The sequence below is a fragment of the Talpa europaea genome (genome assembly GCF_964194135.1).
Source record: "Talpa europaea genome assembly, chromosome: 7".
Lineage (NCBI taxonomy): Eukaryota > Metazoa > Chordata > Mammalia > Eulipotyphla > Talpidae > Talpa > Talpa europaea.
The window spans coordinates 108,419,028-108,434,549 of record NC_140074.1 but is presented as its reverse complement, the minus strand read 5'-3'; the positions used below and the strand labels follow the sequence as shown (position 1 = coordinate 108,434,549).

Below are 15,522 nucleotides of genomic sequence, written 5' to 3'. Positions count from 1 at the left end.
GATAACCATAACTAACTAGTTAGCCTGGAGAAAAAGAACATGATCTCATACTAGTTCTCCAAAATTACTCTGATTGGGCTGGCGGGTATCACATATCCATTCCTGAACCAGTCACAGTGACCACAGAGAGATGGAATAGTTTAATGTGGTAATCCTTGATTCTGAGCCTAGCCCTTGATAACAGTCCTACCAGCATCACGTGGGAGTTGGGGAAGATCAATTCTCAAAACGAAGGGTTGAGAATTGAAGCGGATACACACTATATTATGTTAGTATTGTGAGGGTCTTTTGAGTCTCCTATTGTTATTTTAGCTTTAAAGGTTTTTCTTACTCTGCTTTTTAAATTATTTTGGAGAGTCCTTCATGCTAGTATTTTAATACCCCTTTGTATAGCCTGCCATACCTTGATTCTTGCTTAACAGAAATCACTTTAGTTGATAACTATGCAAAGTATTTTGAGAGTAAAAAAATGTCACTTTGTAATGTGTTGAGCTGATATTTGCTGGCCTTAGTGCTTCAAAAGTTTTATTTAACTTTTACAACCAGTTGCATTTATAATATGGGCCTACAGTGTGAACTTTAAATGAAGTATCTTGTCTACGGCTATTGAATTCATTTTGCTGATCATTTTACAGGAAAATTCTTTTTTCTCATAGATGGATATCAATCTGAAAGAAGAGGTGGTCATCTTAGATGAGGCTCATAACATTGAAGATTGTGCTCGGGAATCAGCAAGTTACAGTATAACAGAAGTTCAGCTTTGGTTTGCTCGAGATGAACTAGATATTATGGTCAGCAATAATATAAGGAAGAAAGACCATGAACCCCTACGGGCTGTGTGCTATAGCCTCATTAAGTAAGAACATTTGTCTGTCAGTGTAATCTGTGTTGCCTTTGTATTAAAAACAAGTTTTATTATGTCAGTATTTTATATTATTTCAGTTAAATTATTTTTATTGTGGTAACTTTGGTTTACAACAGTGTATATGTTGTAGGTTTATAGGTTCACACCTTGTGAGATGTATGTCATTACACCACACCCACCAGCAGAACACCAATAATCCTCTACCTTAGTTCGTTGGGCCCCTCCCTTTTTGTTCCCCATCCTCCACTCTCCTCCTTGGAGTAGCTTCAGTTTTGCAGTCAGATTTCAAGAGTTTTGTTTTGTCTGTTCCTTTGTTTTGTTTCTTTTCATTCCATAGATGAGTGAAACCATCCAACCATCCAGTATTTGTCTCTTCTGACTTATTTTGCTTGGCATAATCCTCTCCTACTCCATCTGTGTTTTTGCAAATGGCAAGATTTCATCCTTCATTATAGCTGAGTAGTATTCCATTGTGTATGTATACCGCATCCTTATCCACTTATCTATTGCTGGGCACTTAGGTTGTTTCCATAATTTGATTATTGTAAATGGTATTGCAGTGAATGTAGGAGTGCATGTATCCCTGCAAATTAATGTTTTTGCATTCTTTGGATACATACCGAGGAGTAAAACTGCTGGATAATGTGGTACATTTCTTTTTCATGTTTTGAGAAACCTCCATACTGCTTTCCACAGAGGCTGTATTTCCATCAACAGTGTAGGAGGGTTTCTTTTTCTTCGCATCCTCATCAAAACTTATTTCTGGTGTTTTTGATATGGGCCATTTTCAGAGGTGTGAGTTGGTATATCATGATTTTGATTTGTATTTCCCTAATAATAAGTGATGATGAGCTTTTTTGTGTGTCCCTCTTGGCCATCTGTAAGTCTTTGGAGAAGTGTTTGTTTAGTTTTTCTGTCAGATTATTTTTTAAAAGTTGGTAAACTTTGACCAGGCTACTTAGATTTTAATACTCTGATACTGGAGTTAGTAATTTTATTAAAGTCTACTTTAGATAATTTTTCTTTTATTAGATATTGAATCTCTTTATCTTAGGAGAAACCTCCTAACTTTACAGCCTATTGTATTTATATACTTAACTGTTCTCTACATGCTATTCTTTAAAAACATTTTAAATAGTCACATGGTTTGAAATTTAATAAAAATTATACAAATTTATATTGTAAGAACTGCATTCCTATCCCATTCCCCATCAACTTAGTTCTTGTCATCCTGAACAAGACTATCATTCAGTGAGTATTTGTGTATGTGAGTCACTAAAAATATTTAAGTAAAACCATCACTGTAATTTATGCCATAAACATACCTGTCACTTCTGGAAGTTTCCTTCTGCTGTTTATGATTTTTTTTTTTTTTTTTTTTTTAAATACAAGCACTGGGTACAGTCAGAAGCGCGGGGGGGGGGGGGTGAGAGAATTCACCAGAGCCAGAGTGGGGAGCAGAACAGGCAGACGGACGAAATACACTGCTGAGGGGAGTATCCGGCGCGCACGGTCTGTCGCGCCATGTGGGACCCTTGCCCGTGGCTGGGGATTAAACTGGTGCTGCAGAGGCTGCGGGCAGCCTCGCAGCCCAACGCTCAACTACTGCGCCACCAGGGGAGGCCCCATGATTATTTTTTTTGTAATAAGAATACTTGTAAGATCTACCCTCTTGGCAATTTTTTAAGTATGCAATGCAGTATTGTTTAACTACACAGTCTATCTTATACATCTGTTTCCTCTATCGTGCTTTTGACACTTAATAGTAGACATCTTCCTATAGCAATACTTAGAAATCTTTTTAAATTTTAAAATATATTTGCTTAGAATTCCATTGGGTAGATGTACAATAATTTATTTAACCAACCTCTGATTAATAGATATTGAGGTTGTTATAAACCTTTATTACATCAACTGTACTTTATATCTTTGGATATCATTCAACTTTCCCAAACAAAACTCCTTCCCTTCCCTAACCTACTCCTATTACCATCCCTGTCTTCCCTATCTAAGTTAATAGTACAAACCAGTTTCATAAATCAAAAATCAAAGTATTTCCCTTGACCACCGCTTCACTTCATATAGTTCATCAGTGCCATCTGCACAACATATTATAAATCCTTCATTCTCGTCTATCATACAAGAGTCATTTCTCAACTAGAATACTGTAACAACTTCCTAACAGGTATCTGCTTTCACACTTGCCATTTTCCTATAGTCCATTTTAGCTTAGAACCTAGAATCATCTTTTAAACTCTTGAAAGAGGGCCTACCCTGGTGGCGCAGCGGTTGAGCGCTGGGCTGTGAGGCTGCCCGCTGCCTCTGCAGTGCCAATTCGTTCCCCGGCCACCGGCGAGGGTCCCACAAAAAAAAAAAAAAAAAGAAAAAAAACCTCTTGAAAGAGTCTCTCTTATTTATTTAAAATCCTCCACTTAAAACCTTCCCATTGTACTTTGAATAGAATCTGAGTTTCTCAGCATGGCTCAGTACAATATGATTCCTCTTTGTTACTCTAATATTCATACAACTATTCTTTTTGCTCATTATTTGTAGTCATATTGAGTTATGTTCAGTTTCTTAAACAAGCAAAGTTTGTTAATCATCTCAGGATTTTTGCACTACTTCTTCTGCTTGAAATACCTTTTTCCTTGCAAATGGCGAACAGGCATATGAAAAATGTTCAACATCACTTGTAATCAGGGAAATGCAAATCAAAACTACAATGAGATACCATCTTACACCAGTGAGAATGGCACATATTAAAAAAACTAGCAACAACAAATGTTGGTGAGGTTGTAGAGAAAAAGGAACTCTTCTGCACTGCTGGTGGGAGTGCAAAGTGGTCCAACCACTATGGAGAGCTGTGTGGAGATTTCTGGACCTACTAAACATAGAGCTTCCATATGATCCAGCAATTCCACTCCTAGGTATTTACCCAAATGACACAGAAACATTAATTCCAAAGGACACCTGCATGCCTATGTTTATAGCAGTACTATTTACAATAGCTATGGAAACAACCCAAATGCCCAAAAATAGATGACTGGGTCAAGAAGATGTGGTACATATACACCATAGAATATTACTCAGCAATCAAAAAAGATAAACACATGCAGTTTGCAGCAACATGGATGGAGCTGGAAGGGATAATGCTCAGCGAAATAAGTCAGAAAGAAAAATACTGGATGGTCTCACTCATAGCAGGAATTTAGAAAACTTGAAAAAGAGACCAGGAAAAAGACTAATCAATACAAAGTAAAAATCAAAATCAACAAGCAACTATAAACCAGAGACACTACAGGGTGGGGGTGGGGGGAGGGGCGGGGAAAGGAAGGACTAGAGTCAAAATAAGGGGGGGGTGCAGTTGTGTGGGGAATATAACCATAATGAAAATGCATACATTGTGCAACGATGAAAAATGATGTAAGAATTATATAAAATAAAATATTTTTTAAAAATACCTTTTTCCTGATACTCTCAAAAGTGAGCACGTTTTGCATTCAAATGTTAAAATAAATGTCACCTCAGGGAGATTTTCCTTGACATTCAAATTAAAGTCACAATTATATAACAGTAACCTAATTTATTTTCTTTATCTCAGTTATTACTATCTGGTATTTTCTTGTTCCTGTATTTGTTTCTAAGTTTATTTCTTTCTTTAGTGGAACATAATTTCATGAGAATAAGAACCTTGTCTATTTTATTACTGCTGTATTTTCACTACCAGTATAATATCTGATATAATATAGGCATTTAAGCACTTATTTATTGTATAGTTGCGTGTATTAATGAATATACTTATGTATTTTTAGTAATCCCCATTGTGTTAATATATAACACTCTAATTTCTTTATAGGTTCTTTTGTATTGCCTTTTTGTGTATTTGGGACAAGCCTCTAGACCTGGCTCTTAGTTGAAATGACATTAATCAAGTAAAGTAGTGTGAATCCATAAAACACAATTATGATATCACATATCTCTTTCTCTTTTCTGAATAAAAACTTGCTTTGGCTATAAAATGTTTATTTTGCAATATGACACATGAATGCCTTAAAAAAGATGTATGTGATATCATAATTGTGTTTTCATGACTTAAGAACTTTAAGGAATACATATCAATGTGTCTCAATCATCTTTGAATTGTGAAATAGTGTTTATAAGGATGGTACTGGTTGATGGAATTGTTTTAATTTATTCCAGTTGGTTGGAAGCAAATTCTAAACATCTTGTAGAAAGAGCTTATGAATCATCCTGTAAAATATGGAGTGGAAGTGAAATGCTCATAAATTTACATGAAATGGGCATCACTACTGCTACTTTTCCCATTTTGCAGGTAAGATTCTTTTTCACCTAAGAAATTCATTTAAGCTAAGCTTTGGAAACAGCCCAAATACCCAAAAATAGATGACTGGATCAAGAAGATGTGGTACATATACACCATGGAATATTACTCAGCATTCAAAAAAGATAAACACATGCAATTTGCAGCAACATGGATGGCGCTGGAAGGGATCATGCTCAGCGAAATAAGCTAAAAAGAAAAAGAAAAATACCGGATGGTCTCACTTATAGCAGGAATCTAGAAAACTTAAATAAGGGACCAGGAAAATGAATAACTATAAGAAAGTGAAAATCAAAATCAACAAAAAACTATGAACCAGAGACACTTTTTTGGGGGGTGGGGGGCGGGAGGGGAGGGATTGGGGTCAGAATGGGGGGTTTGCAATTGTATGGGGGAATATAAAAATAAAATTTATTATTAAAAAAAAGAAATTCATTTAATGAATTAGAAAGATATAATTGTGAGTAAGTTAATTCAGAGTAAAATATAGTTTAATTGTTCTAAATTTTGTTATCTATAAGTGATAGTATAAATTTTGGGTAAAAATTAGCATTTTTAGTTCGAAGGACATGAGGCTTAAAGGAATTAACTGCTTTGTTCAAAGATTAAGTCAGCATTTTTATGCTATAAATTTAATTTTTCAATTATAGAAGTTAAAAATTTGGAAAATAGAAGTATAAGAAATTCTATTTCTTCTTAACTTACAGTTATAAACCTGGATGTTTAGAAATAATGAGTGGACTGTGGAATACTACTAGCCATATGAAATTGTGTGCAAAATTTTATGAGGATGTACTTTTGTACATTTTTCTGGATAGAGGTTTTACGACCTTCATATTTTTAAAGAATTGGTTATTTTTTTACAAATAGGAATGATTTTCTTTTGTTCTTAATTACTATTTATTTAAATTATTAAATTTTTTTAGAGTGCTTATTTTAGGTTTACAGAAAAATTGAGTAGAAAAGACAAAATTCTAATATACCCCTAGTAAAGCACAGAAGCATCTATACATACATACTCTACAATTTCTCCTATTATTAGCATCTTGCAGTAGTGTAGTACACTGTTTTTATTGAGAAACCAATATTGTTACATTATTGTTAACTAAAGTATATAGTTTACACTAGGGTTCTCTCTGTATTATACAGTTCCATGTTGAAAAAAGCATAAAATCATATCTACCACTGTAGTATCCTACAGAATACTCCACTGCCTTAAAAACCTTATGCACTGTGCTTATTCATCCCTTCACCACAGCTCATTTCCCTTGCCAAACACCAGGTAACCTCTGATTTTTCATTGACATTTATATTAAAATGTCTTATAGGGACATTTATCTGCTGTTCTTCAAAAAGAAGAAAAAGTCTTACCGATTCATGGTAGAGGGGAGTCAAGAGAAGTACCTATTATTAGTGCTTCCACTCAAATAATGCTTAAAGGACTTTTTATGGTGCTTGACTATCTTTTTAGGCAAAATAGCAGGTAAGTGAAGGTCTGATCGAATCTGTATGTTTCCTCTTTAGAATATTAACCATTTTGGGTGCTAGCATACTGTTTGAGTGAACAGAATTATAAACAAGTGGTGTAAATAGTGATTTCATTGGCATAGACTCAGATAAACTGAGATAAATCTATATTAATGAAATTGAGTATTGAAATTAGTAAATAAATATACTTAATTAATTCAGCATTAAATTTATAGTCTCCAGCACTAAAGCATTTAAGTTTTCTTTTAACTATGTTTCAGATATGTTTCTTACGGTGTTAAAAGTTTTCTTTATTACTGTGTAAGTCTCTGTTCAGTAAAATGTGATCCCCAGCCAGGGAGGGGACCCACATGGCTCAGCAGACCTCTCCCCACAGCAGTGTATCATTGTAGCTTCCACTACATACAAAATTGCTTCCATCATTACCAAATCCATTGTAGTCATCCCACTACCACCAAAGCCACCTTTACCACTGAAGTTTTCTCCATGACCAAAGTTGTCATTCCCACCAAAACAACCTCCACAACTACCACCAGAGTTTCCAGAACCACTTTGACCTCTTTGGCTGGATGAAATACTGGCTATCTCCTGCTTAGATAGGGCTTTTCCTTCCTTCGCAGTTGTGGCCATTCACAGTATGGTATTTCTGAATGACAATCTTTTCTACAGAATCATGGTCATCAAAGGTTACAAAAGCCTTTCTTCCTGCCACTACATTGATCAGTCATGATTTCAGTTACTTCAGTTTTCTGCTGCTCAAAGTAATCTCTTAGAGGACGTTCTTCTGTATCTTCCTTAATGTCACCAACAAAAATCTTTTTCACGGTTAAGTGGGTACCATGTCTTGGAGAATCTTCTCTACTTTTTCATTTAATGAAAACATATAATCTGCTTTTTAGTTTCTTTAGCAGTAATATTATCTATTTTATAACTAATGATGTAGTAGAATACAAAGAACTCTGGGCTAGATATTAGGAGACCTGGATTTAATTTTAGCTCCTCAGTGATTAATATATTGTTTGAACATAGGGATGGGAAGTGGGTAGTAAGGAGTGGATGATAATATGATATCTAACATTCTCTTAAGAGTGAGTTGATTGTATAATTAGCTTATTTTTTAAATCAGAATTTCTGAATTTAATTAGTAATGTGGGTTGGTGGGGAGAATGTTATCTTTGCTTGGAAAGATACCAGTACTCTCAGTTTAATTTTAACAAAATTAGTTTTATATTGTATGGGCATGTTTTACAAAGTTTGGTATTTACTTGGCATTTTATTTTCATCTAGATTTGCAGATGATTATAGAATTGCTATTCAACAGACTTACTCTTGGATAAATCAGCCTGATATCTCAGATAAAAATGGATTGATGGTGCTACCAAAATCTAAAAAACGTTTACGACAAAAAACTGCAGTTCATGTGCTAAACTTTTGGTGCTTAAATCCCGCTGTGGTAAGCTTATTATGTTGTCAGTGAAAATTGTACCTTTTGCTTATCACAACAATTAAATAAATGTGTTTGACTCTGTTAAAGGTGATTATAAAAATCTAATGTTCCTTTTTAGGCTTTTTCAGATATTAATGGCAAAGTTCGAACAATTGTTTTAACATCTGGCACGTTATCACCAATGAAATCCTTTTCCTCAGAACTTGGAGTTACATTTACTATCCAGCTGGAGGCTAATCATGTTGTTGATAACTCACAGGTTAGTGTCCTTTTTTTTTTTTTTTTTTTGAAAGCTTCAGTCTTTCTACCTCAATATAATTCTATATGAACAAATTAGAAGTTATTGGAGGGGCCAGCAAACAGATTATGATAGAAAATACAACATTTTAATTTTAGTGTAAATGAAAATCTTTAGAGTAAAAGAATATCCTTCAGCCCAGTGGGTAAAAATATAATTTTGGATACAAAGTCTTTATGCAGTTTCCTCATTTTGAATAGACTTCAATTTTTTAATGAAAATCAAAACAAAAATTTGACATATTTACAATAATCTTGATTGTATAGTATAGTTAATTGTTTTTTGTGTTTCTCTTTTCCATTAGATTGTTGTATATCCTTACTCTTCTTTTTAGATCCCCATTCTACCACTGCATCTGAATTAATACGTGGCGTTAGTTATTAAGTGTTCAGTACATGTTTAAATACCAGAAATGAAATAAAAAGTATATTTATGAGTCCTATGACTTAAGATTTTAATTTTTTATAGCAATACCATATAAAAGTTGTTTTAATTTTCCTAGGAGCATTTGACTTGGCTTTTCTCATCTGCCATATTTCTTTTTTGAAGTAATTTAATGTGGTTACCCACATTCTTAATACCAACTGTATGTCTAACACAGTTCTCATTCTTTATAAAGCTGTCATTTTCAACCAAAGGGGATATTTTTTTAAATATGTGGGGATATTTTTTTTAAATATTTTTATTGCATTAATCCTGGTTTACATTGTAGTTTCCATAACAGAAATGTAGGCTCTCCCCTTGCTGTATTGTACCCACCACCAAGGAACTCCCCATAGTCTACCACCATAGACCTTTGTATTTGTGCTTCCTCCTTTCTTTGTTCTTTTTCCTCCAGTGGAGATACTTTTGGTTGTCACAATTAATTTGGAGGAAAAACTTCCATTTAGTAAATGGGGCTTAGAATGCTGAACTATATAATAAAGAATTGTGCTTTTCAAAATGCCAGGGTGCTCCTACTAAGAAGCATTGTGAAGGAAAAAATATTAACACAGATGTAAAACAATGGTACTTCTTTAATAAAAAAAAGAAAGAAAGAAAAAATAGTGAAGGAAAATATGTTCAACATTTTCAAGTTGCTTTCTTTAACAACTCAAGTAAATATTGGAAGTTATTAGGGCCTCCCCTGGTGGACCAGCAGTTGAGCGCTGGGCTGCGAAGCTGCCTGCAGCCTCTGCAGCGCCGGTTTGATCCCCAGCCACCGGTGAGGGTCCCGCATGGCACAACAGACCTCTCCTGTAGCGCCTGCTGCTCCCCTCAGCAATGTGTTTTGTCAGTCTGCCTGTTCTGTTCCCAGCTCTGGTTCTGGTGAATTCTCTTACCCTCCCACGCTTCTGACTGTACCCAGTGCTTGTATAAATAAATAAATAAGGGGCCTCCCCGGTGGCGCAGCGGTTGAGCGCTGGGTTGCGAAGCTGCCCGCGGCCTCTGCAGCGCCGGTTCGATCCCCGGCTGCTCCCCGGCCACCACAGGAGGGTCCCACATGGCGCGCAGACCTCTCCTGCCGCCCGCTGCTCCCCTCAGCAGTGTACTTCGGTCCTTCTGCCTGCTCTGCTCCCTGCTCTGGCTCTGGTGAATTCTCTCACCCTCCCGCGCTTCTGACTGTACCCAGTGCATGTATAAACAAAACAAACAAACAAATAAATAAATAAAGCATGCCTCTATAAAAAATAAATAAATAAATAAATAAATAAATAAATCTTAAAAAAATTGGAAGTTATTAGTAAGTTCAGCAAATATTTCTCATAAGGATGTTAATATAGACTGTTGTCAGTCTAGTATACAGAAACTCATTTAATATGTAATATAACTGAATTATAATACTAATGCTAGTTGTTCAGCTGAATTCCATTATATCCCTCAAATTTAAAAATAATGTTTTATTACACATAATATAAAAGTTATCATTTCTAAAAAAATTTATTCATATAAGAACTGGGGTATAGGCCAGAGGTGTGGAGGTGAGAGGATTCATCAGAGACAGAGTAGGGAGCAGAGCAGGCGGATCTACTGAAATACACTGCTGAGGGGAGCAGCGGGCGAGATAGGAGAGGTCTGCTGCGCCATGTGGGTTGCGCTCTGGCTGGCCAGGTATCGAACTTGTGCTGTCGAGGCTGTGGATTTCTTCATAGTGTGATGCTTAACCCCCTGCGCCACCAGTGAGGCCCCTGTTTAGCTTGAATCTTATCATGAAGAAGCAAACTGACAAATCCAGGTTATAAGATATTCTCCAAGAAAACCAGTAACACAAATTCTTAAAAAACAGGGGAAAAAAGGAAAGAGAACTGTTTTGAAGACTAAAGAGATGTAAAAAAACCAAATGTAACATATACCATTTGATTGGGATCTGATCAAGAATAAGAAAAATAAACAGGTATAAACGATATTTGGGGAGGGGTCTCCCTGGTGGTGCAGCGGGTTGAGCACAGCGCTGTGGAGCTGTCCACAGCCTCTGCAGTGATTCCTGGCTGGCCAAGGAGATTCCCACATGGCGTGGCAGACCTCTCCTGTCGTGCCCACTGCTCCCCTCAGCAGTGCTTTCGGTCTGTCTGCCTGTTCTGCTCCCGACTCTGTCTCTGGTGAATCCTCTCACCCTCCAGCACCTCTGGCCTGTAACCCAGCTATTGTATAAATTTAAAAAAAAAAGGTATTTGGGGAATAATTTGGCACATATAAGTATTGACTCCATTGTATCACTACTAGATTTCTTGGGTGTGATCATAGTATTGTGGTTATGTAGGCTTATCTACTTGTTCTTAGGAGAGACATGCTAAACTAAACTAATAAAGAGTTATGATGTCTACAAATTACTTTCTAATAATTTATCCCCAAATCACATATATACATATGTAACATAATTAACATTTTGCAACATTTTTCTTTTTTCACTTTCTCTCCTGTAATATATATATACTACAAATATATACATATTACAAAATGTTAACTGATGAATCTAGGTGATGGGCATAAAGATGTTGACTATATTAATATTTTTTCAATTTTTCTGAAATTTATAATTTTTTTAAAATAGGGTAAATCAACAAATGAATGCAAAATATACCTCAATCTCATTTTTCAATAATCTGAAGTGTTTGTATTGTCTTTAATAAAGATTGTTCTTTTTTGGTCAAATGTACTACTCTATGCTAAATGAATGTAGCAGAATTGCAAATAACTGAAAAATTTGGTGGGTTTAATTTTCTATGACTGTCTATCTTTGACTACTCATGAATTTAGATCCTATCGTAATTGAGTCTTAAAGACTTTCCTGTCTGCAGCATCTCATAGAAGACCTTGCTTCTAATATTTTAGAATCATTTCTGATTTATTCTTCATTTCATTTGTTCACATCATCCAACACAATTTTGTTACATGCTTAGTTTTGCAAAGCTGTTGAGAAAATAGAGGTGTAAAATCCTATTTGCTTTCAAAAAACTTACAACCTAGAATTCAGTGCTTTGCCTAAAGTAAAACTTTCAGAAGTCAAATCTATCAGTAATTAAAGGTAATAGAATGAAACCCCAATAATTTAAAAATAAATTTTCTCTAAACTTGTTGCTTCATATTCTTTTGACATATAAGTAATTAAGGTTCCCAACTAAATGCTAATTTGTCTGTTTGGTTTAGTCATAACTCTCATACTGACATATTTATATTCTAGGTTTGGGTTGGCACCATTGGGTCAGGCCCCAAGGGACGGAATCTCTGTGCTACCTTTCAACACACAGAAACATTTGAGTTTCAGGATGAAGTGGGAGCACTTTTATTATCTGTGTGCCAGACTGTGAGCCAAGGAATTCTGTGTTTCTTGCCATCTTACAAGGTAAGGGAATATTTATTATTTCTTTTGGCTTTAAAGAAGCATGTGGGATTATCATGATAAACTTCCTAGGATCAGGAGAACAGGAGAATTATAGTTTTTTAAATATCATGTATTGTTCTACTTATTAAGATACTGTATGATTGTTTTATCACTGTTTTACTTGGAAGTCTGAAAGACTAAAAGTCGTCAAGCAGTGTTAGTTCTATAAAAGGACAATTTATATATCCTTAATTTTTATTCTTAGGGCAGCTTGATATTTTCATAGTTCAGGAAAAGCATTTTTTTCACTTAATATATTATGCTTTTGGATGTTTCTATAGTTTGACTCTAAAGTCACATCTATTTAACATTGTGGGGATTATGTCCCCTAAAAACCCTTGATTCATCACTTAAAATAAGGCAAATCTATAATCTGTAGATGTTTCAAATGCCCAAAAGAGAGAAAAGGTAAATATTTTAAATGGAACAGTATGGTTTCTCTTCAGATTCACTATAGTTTAAAAGTGAGAAACATCAAACTAGTAGCATTGCAAGCAAAATTCTTAATATACAGACTTCATATTAAATAATACATATAAAAAATATAGATAGAGGTTATAATGAAAAAATTATAACTGAGATTGAACATTTACATTTTCTTCCTTCTCTGACATTCAGTGGTAAATGGAAATGTTCCCTCAGGGAAAATGGCTTATGCATTTTACTCATAAAGATGTAAAAGAAAATCAGAATCTGCAGTATACAAATAAAGAGGTCTAAGTTGCAACTTTGGCACCACTGAGTCTCATTCAAAATGACTTAATAGAAACATTTCTATCCATCACAAGAGTTTAGAAAGCCTTTTATCCATAAAAATAACCTCTGAGTTTCAAAGCAGTGGTGCCACTAGTTAAATGACGATAGAATCAAAATCAAATTTATCTTAGTGGAGAAATGGTATTCTTCACAAAACTATTACAACTTCCAGTAATTTGAGAAGAATCTGCAACAGGTTTTTGCACAGTCCTTTGCACATAATATACATTTAATATTTCCTTAAAGATTAAGTAAATAAAAATTATTTTTATTTGTAGTACTTAACCCCATTGTATTTAGGCATTTTTCTTTCAAAACTTTTCCTCTAGTTTGTGAAGTGGTATTTTTCCAGAGCATCTCACCTTCAAGTTTTACAGCAACAGGTTTACAAATTTAGGTTGACAATATGAGACAGTACTAACTTCTAGGAAATATTTGGTGGTTGCTTCTTCCTCATTTTCTTCTCTAAGCCTAGATTCGACTTTGTTTCTAATAATGCGAGTTCATTGAGTTCATTAGAGTTTTACTTTAATTATTCGTCTTTTAACAGAGGGATAGAAAATGTGTTTCTTTTCTCCCCTACATTTAGTCAACTCAGTAAGGAGGAAAACCTCTAGATGAATTTGTGTGAATAAATTCATTCAGATACACTAAGTCAATATTTTTTCACTTTAAAGTGGTTTCTTCAGAAATTCATGAACCAACCAACAAATTCAGAATTTATATTTTAGAGAGATAAGAATTTATTCCATATGTAAATAGCTATTGTATTCTTACTATTTTCTTTTCAAAAGATTTCAACAAAGTGGATTATCAGGAAAAAGCGAATGGGTTTATTTTTCAAATTCTGTTTTATTTGACAATTTTTACATTGTAAGTATTATGTGTTTTTATCAGATGTATCAATAAACAATTCTGTAAATACATATGCCAGTGTCAGTGGTATACCTCTAATATTTCCAGATCCTCAATCTTTTAAGGCTCCTGTGAGAGGGAATACTCCATTTCAGAGAGGACTGTAGGAGCTTTCATTTCTGTTTAGATGATCAACAACTACAAGGGATCTTATTTTCACCTCAGGACAGGTTTTCTCCATATTATACTTTCCTAGTTCTTTTGCTGACTGCATCTATATTTGTTGACCATTTGATTTTGAACTATAACCCAGCCTTCTACAGTGAAGATACTGAATTAGATATCACCAATAGCTAGAATATAGGAAGTTGTTTCACTAGAAATTAATATTTTTGTTTTTTTCATATTCTATATTTGAATACAGCAATCAATGATTTAGGATGTACCCATTTTTACTGTAATTTTGAAAGCTGTGAAACACTGCTACTTTATTTTTCACTTTTACTACTAGTTAAAAATGACTGTATTTTATTCCTAATATTCCACCTGTAGGTACATATCAATTGAATAAAAGAAACTAAATATTTCTTAAATATTAATACCTCATGAAATGAATAGTGAAGAATCATCTTCAGATGGAAAAATACAATAGGTTTTACCTATGAAATAAATTATGTGGCTAAGATGACAAAAGATGGTAGTCTGTTTAGGCAGTCCTATTAAAAGCATTAAGACTTGAGTATTGGCTATTAAAATGAGTAAATGGCAATATTATAAAGTTAAACACATGCCAAAAAACATTTTCCAGAGGACTAGGATTGTAACAATACCATTAATGAGGGCAAAGAGGTCTTAATGCAATTTGCACTTTCTAAAGTTTCAAAAAGAGGCTTTGAGTTAGTGCATTATTAATGTATTGAACATCTGGAACTGTGTAAAAGCTATAGACATTGAGCAAATGCAGGATTTCCCTGCTACGTTACATTCTAACTTATTGCCTCCCTAGTGAGATACTGGTTTTAAGAATTTTGAAAAAGTAAAATGACAATATCCAGATAAGGCATAAGCATTCCAGAGTGTCTTTTAATTTGTGCGATTTAACTCAAAAATAAAAATGTCTCAAAGGTTACCAAATCCAAGTGATGTGAATACCAATTAGTAAATTAAATCATCCAAAGCACTATATGTGGGCTAGTCTTTGTATTTGAATGGTATTTCTTTATGAGCTAAGTAAACTATTTTATAACAGAAATATCTCACATTTCTCAAATATCTAAGTCTTAAAACCTGAGAGTTGGCTCTATGTCAGTGTACTTAAAAGTTATCTGATTTTTAGTTGCCTAGTTAGGATACTTAAAAGAAATTAAAAATCAGTTGAGTTGTGAGTATATTTAGCATTTGTACAATTTCTCTGATGGGGAAATAATTAAGATTTATAAATGTACAATTTGAGTGTCACCTGCAGTGAGAATGGGAAGGATGTAGACCTAAATATTCTGTTATCTCAAACTGAAAATTTACCACTTTTTCCAAAATAGAATGTATGTTTTTGCTGTAGAAGAATGTGCCAACTTTGCTTGTAGGTCCTGTGTAATCTTTGAGGAAGGCT

At 34.3% G+C, this 15,522-nt stretch overlaps 1 protein-coding gene and 1 pseudogene across 2 annotated transcripts in view; one reads left to right on the top strand and one right to left on the bottom strand.

Moving 5' to 3' along the window:
- The window catches only part of BRIP1 (BRCA1 interacting DNA helicase 1), a gene marked incomplete at both ends in the record, with an annotated part of 91,043 nt that overhangs the window by 37,334 nt on the left and 38,187 nt on the right, over positions 1-15,522 (top strand). Inside the window, 6 exons of the mRNA XM_084236864.1 lie at positions 657-856; positions 5,066-5,198; positions 6,536-6,690; positions 7,983-8,148; positions 8,261-8,401; positions 12,102-12,263. Of these exons, the coding sequence (XP_084092990.1) occupies positions 657-856; positions 5,066-5,198; positions 6,536-6,690; positions 7,983-8,148; positions 8,261-8,401; positions 12,102-12,263 (957 nt within the window). The remainder of the gene's footprint in view (positions 1-656; positions 857-5,065; positions 5,199-6,535; positions 6,691-7,982; positions 8,149-8,260; positions 8,402-12,101; positions 12,264-15,522) is intronic.
- On the bottom strand, positions 7,051-7,967 carry LOC311172712 (heterogeneous nuclear ribonucleoprotein A1-like; annotated as a pseudogene). Its single transcript has 2 exons — positions 7,945-7,967; positions 7,051-7,553 (listed from the first exon to the last, which is right to left on the bottom strand). The product of its transcript is annotated as a heterogeneous nuclear ribonucleoprotein A1-like (transcript).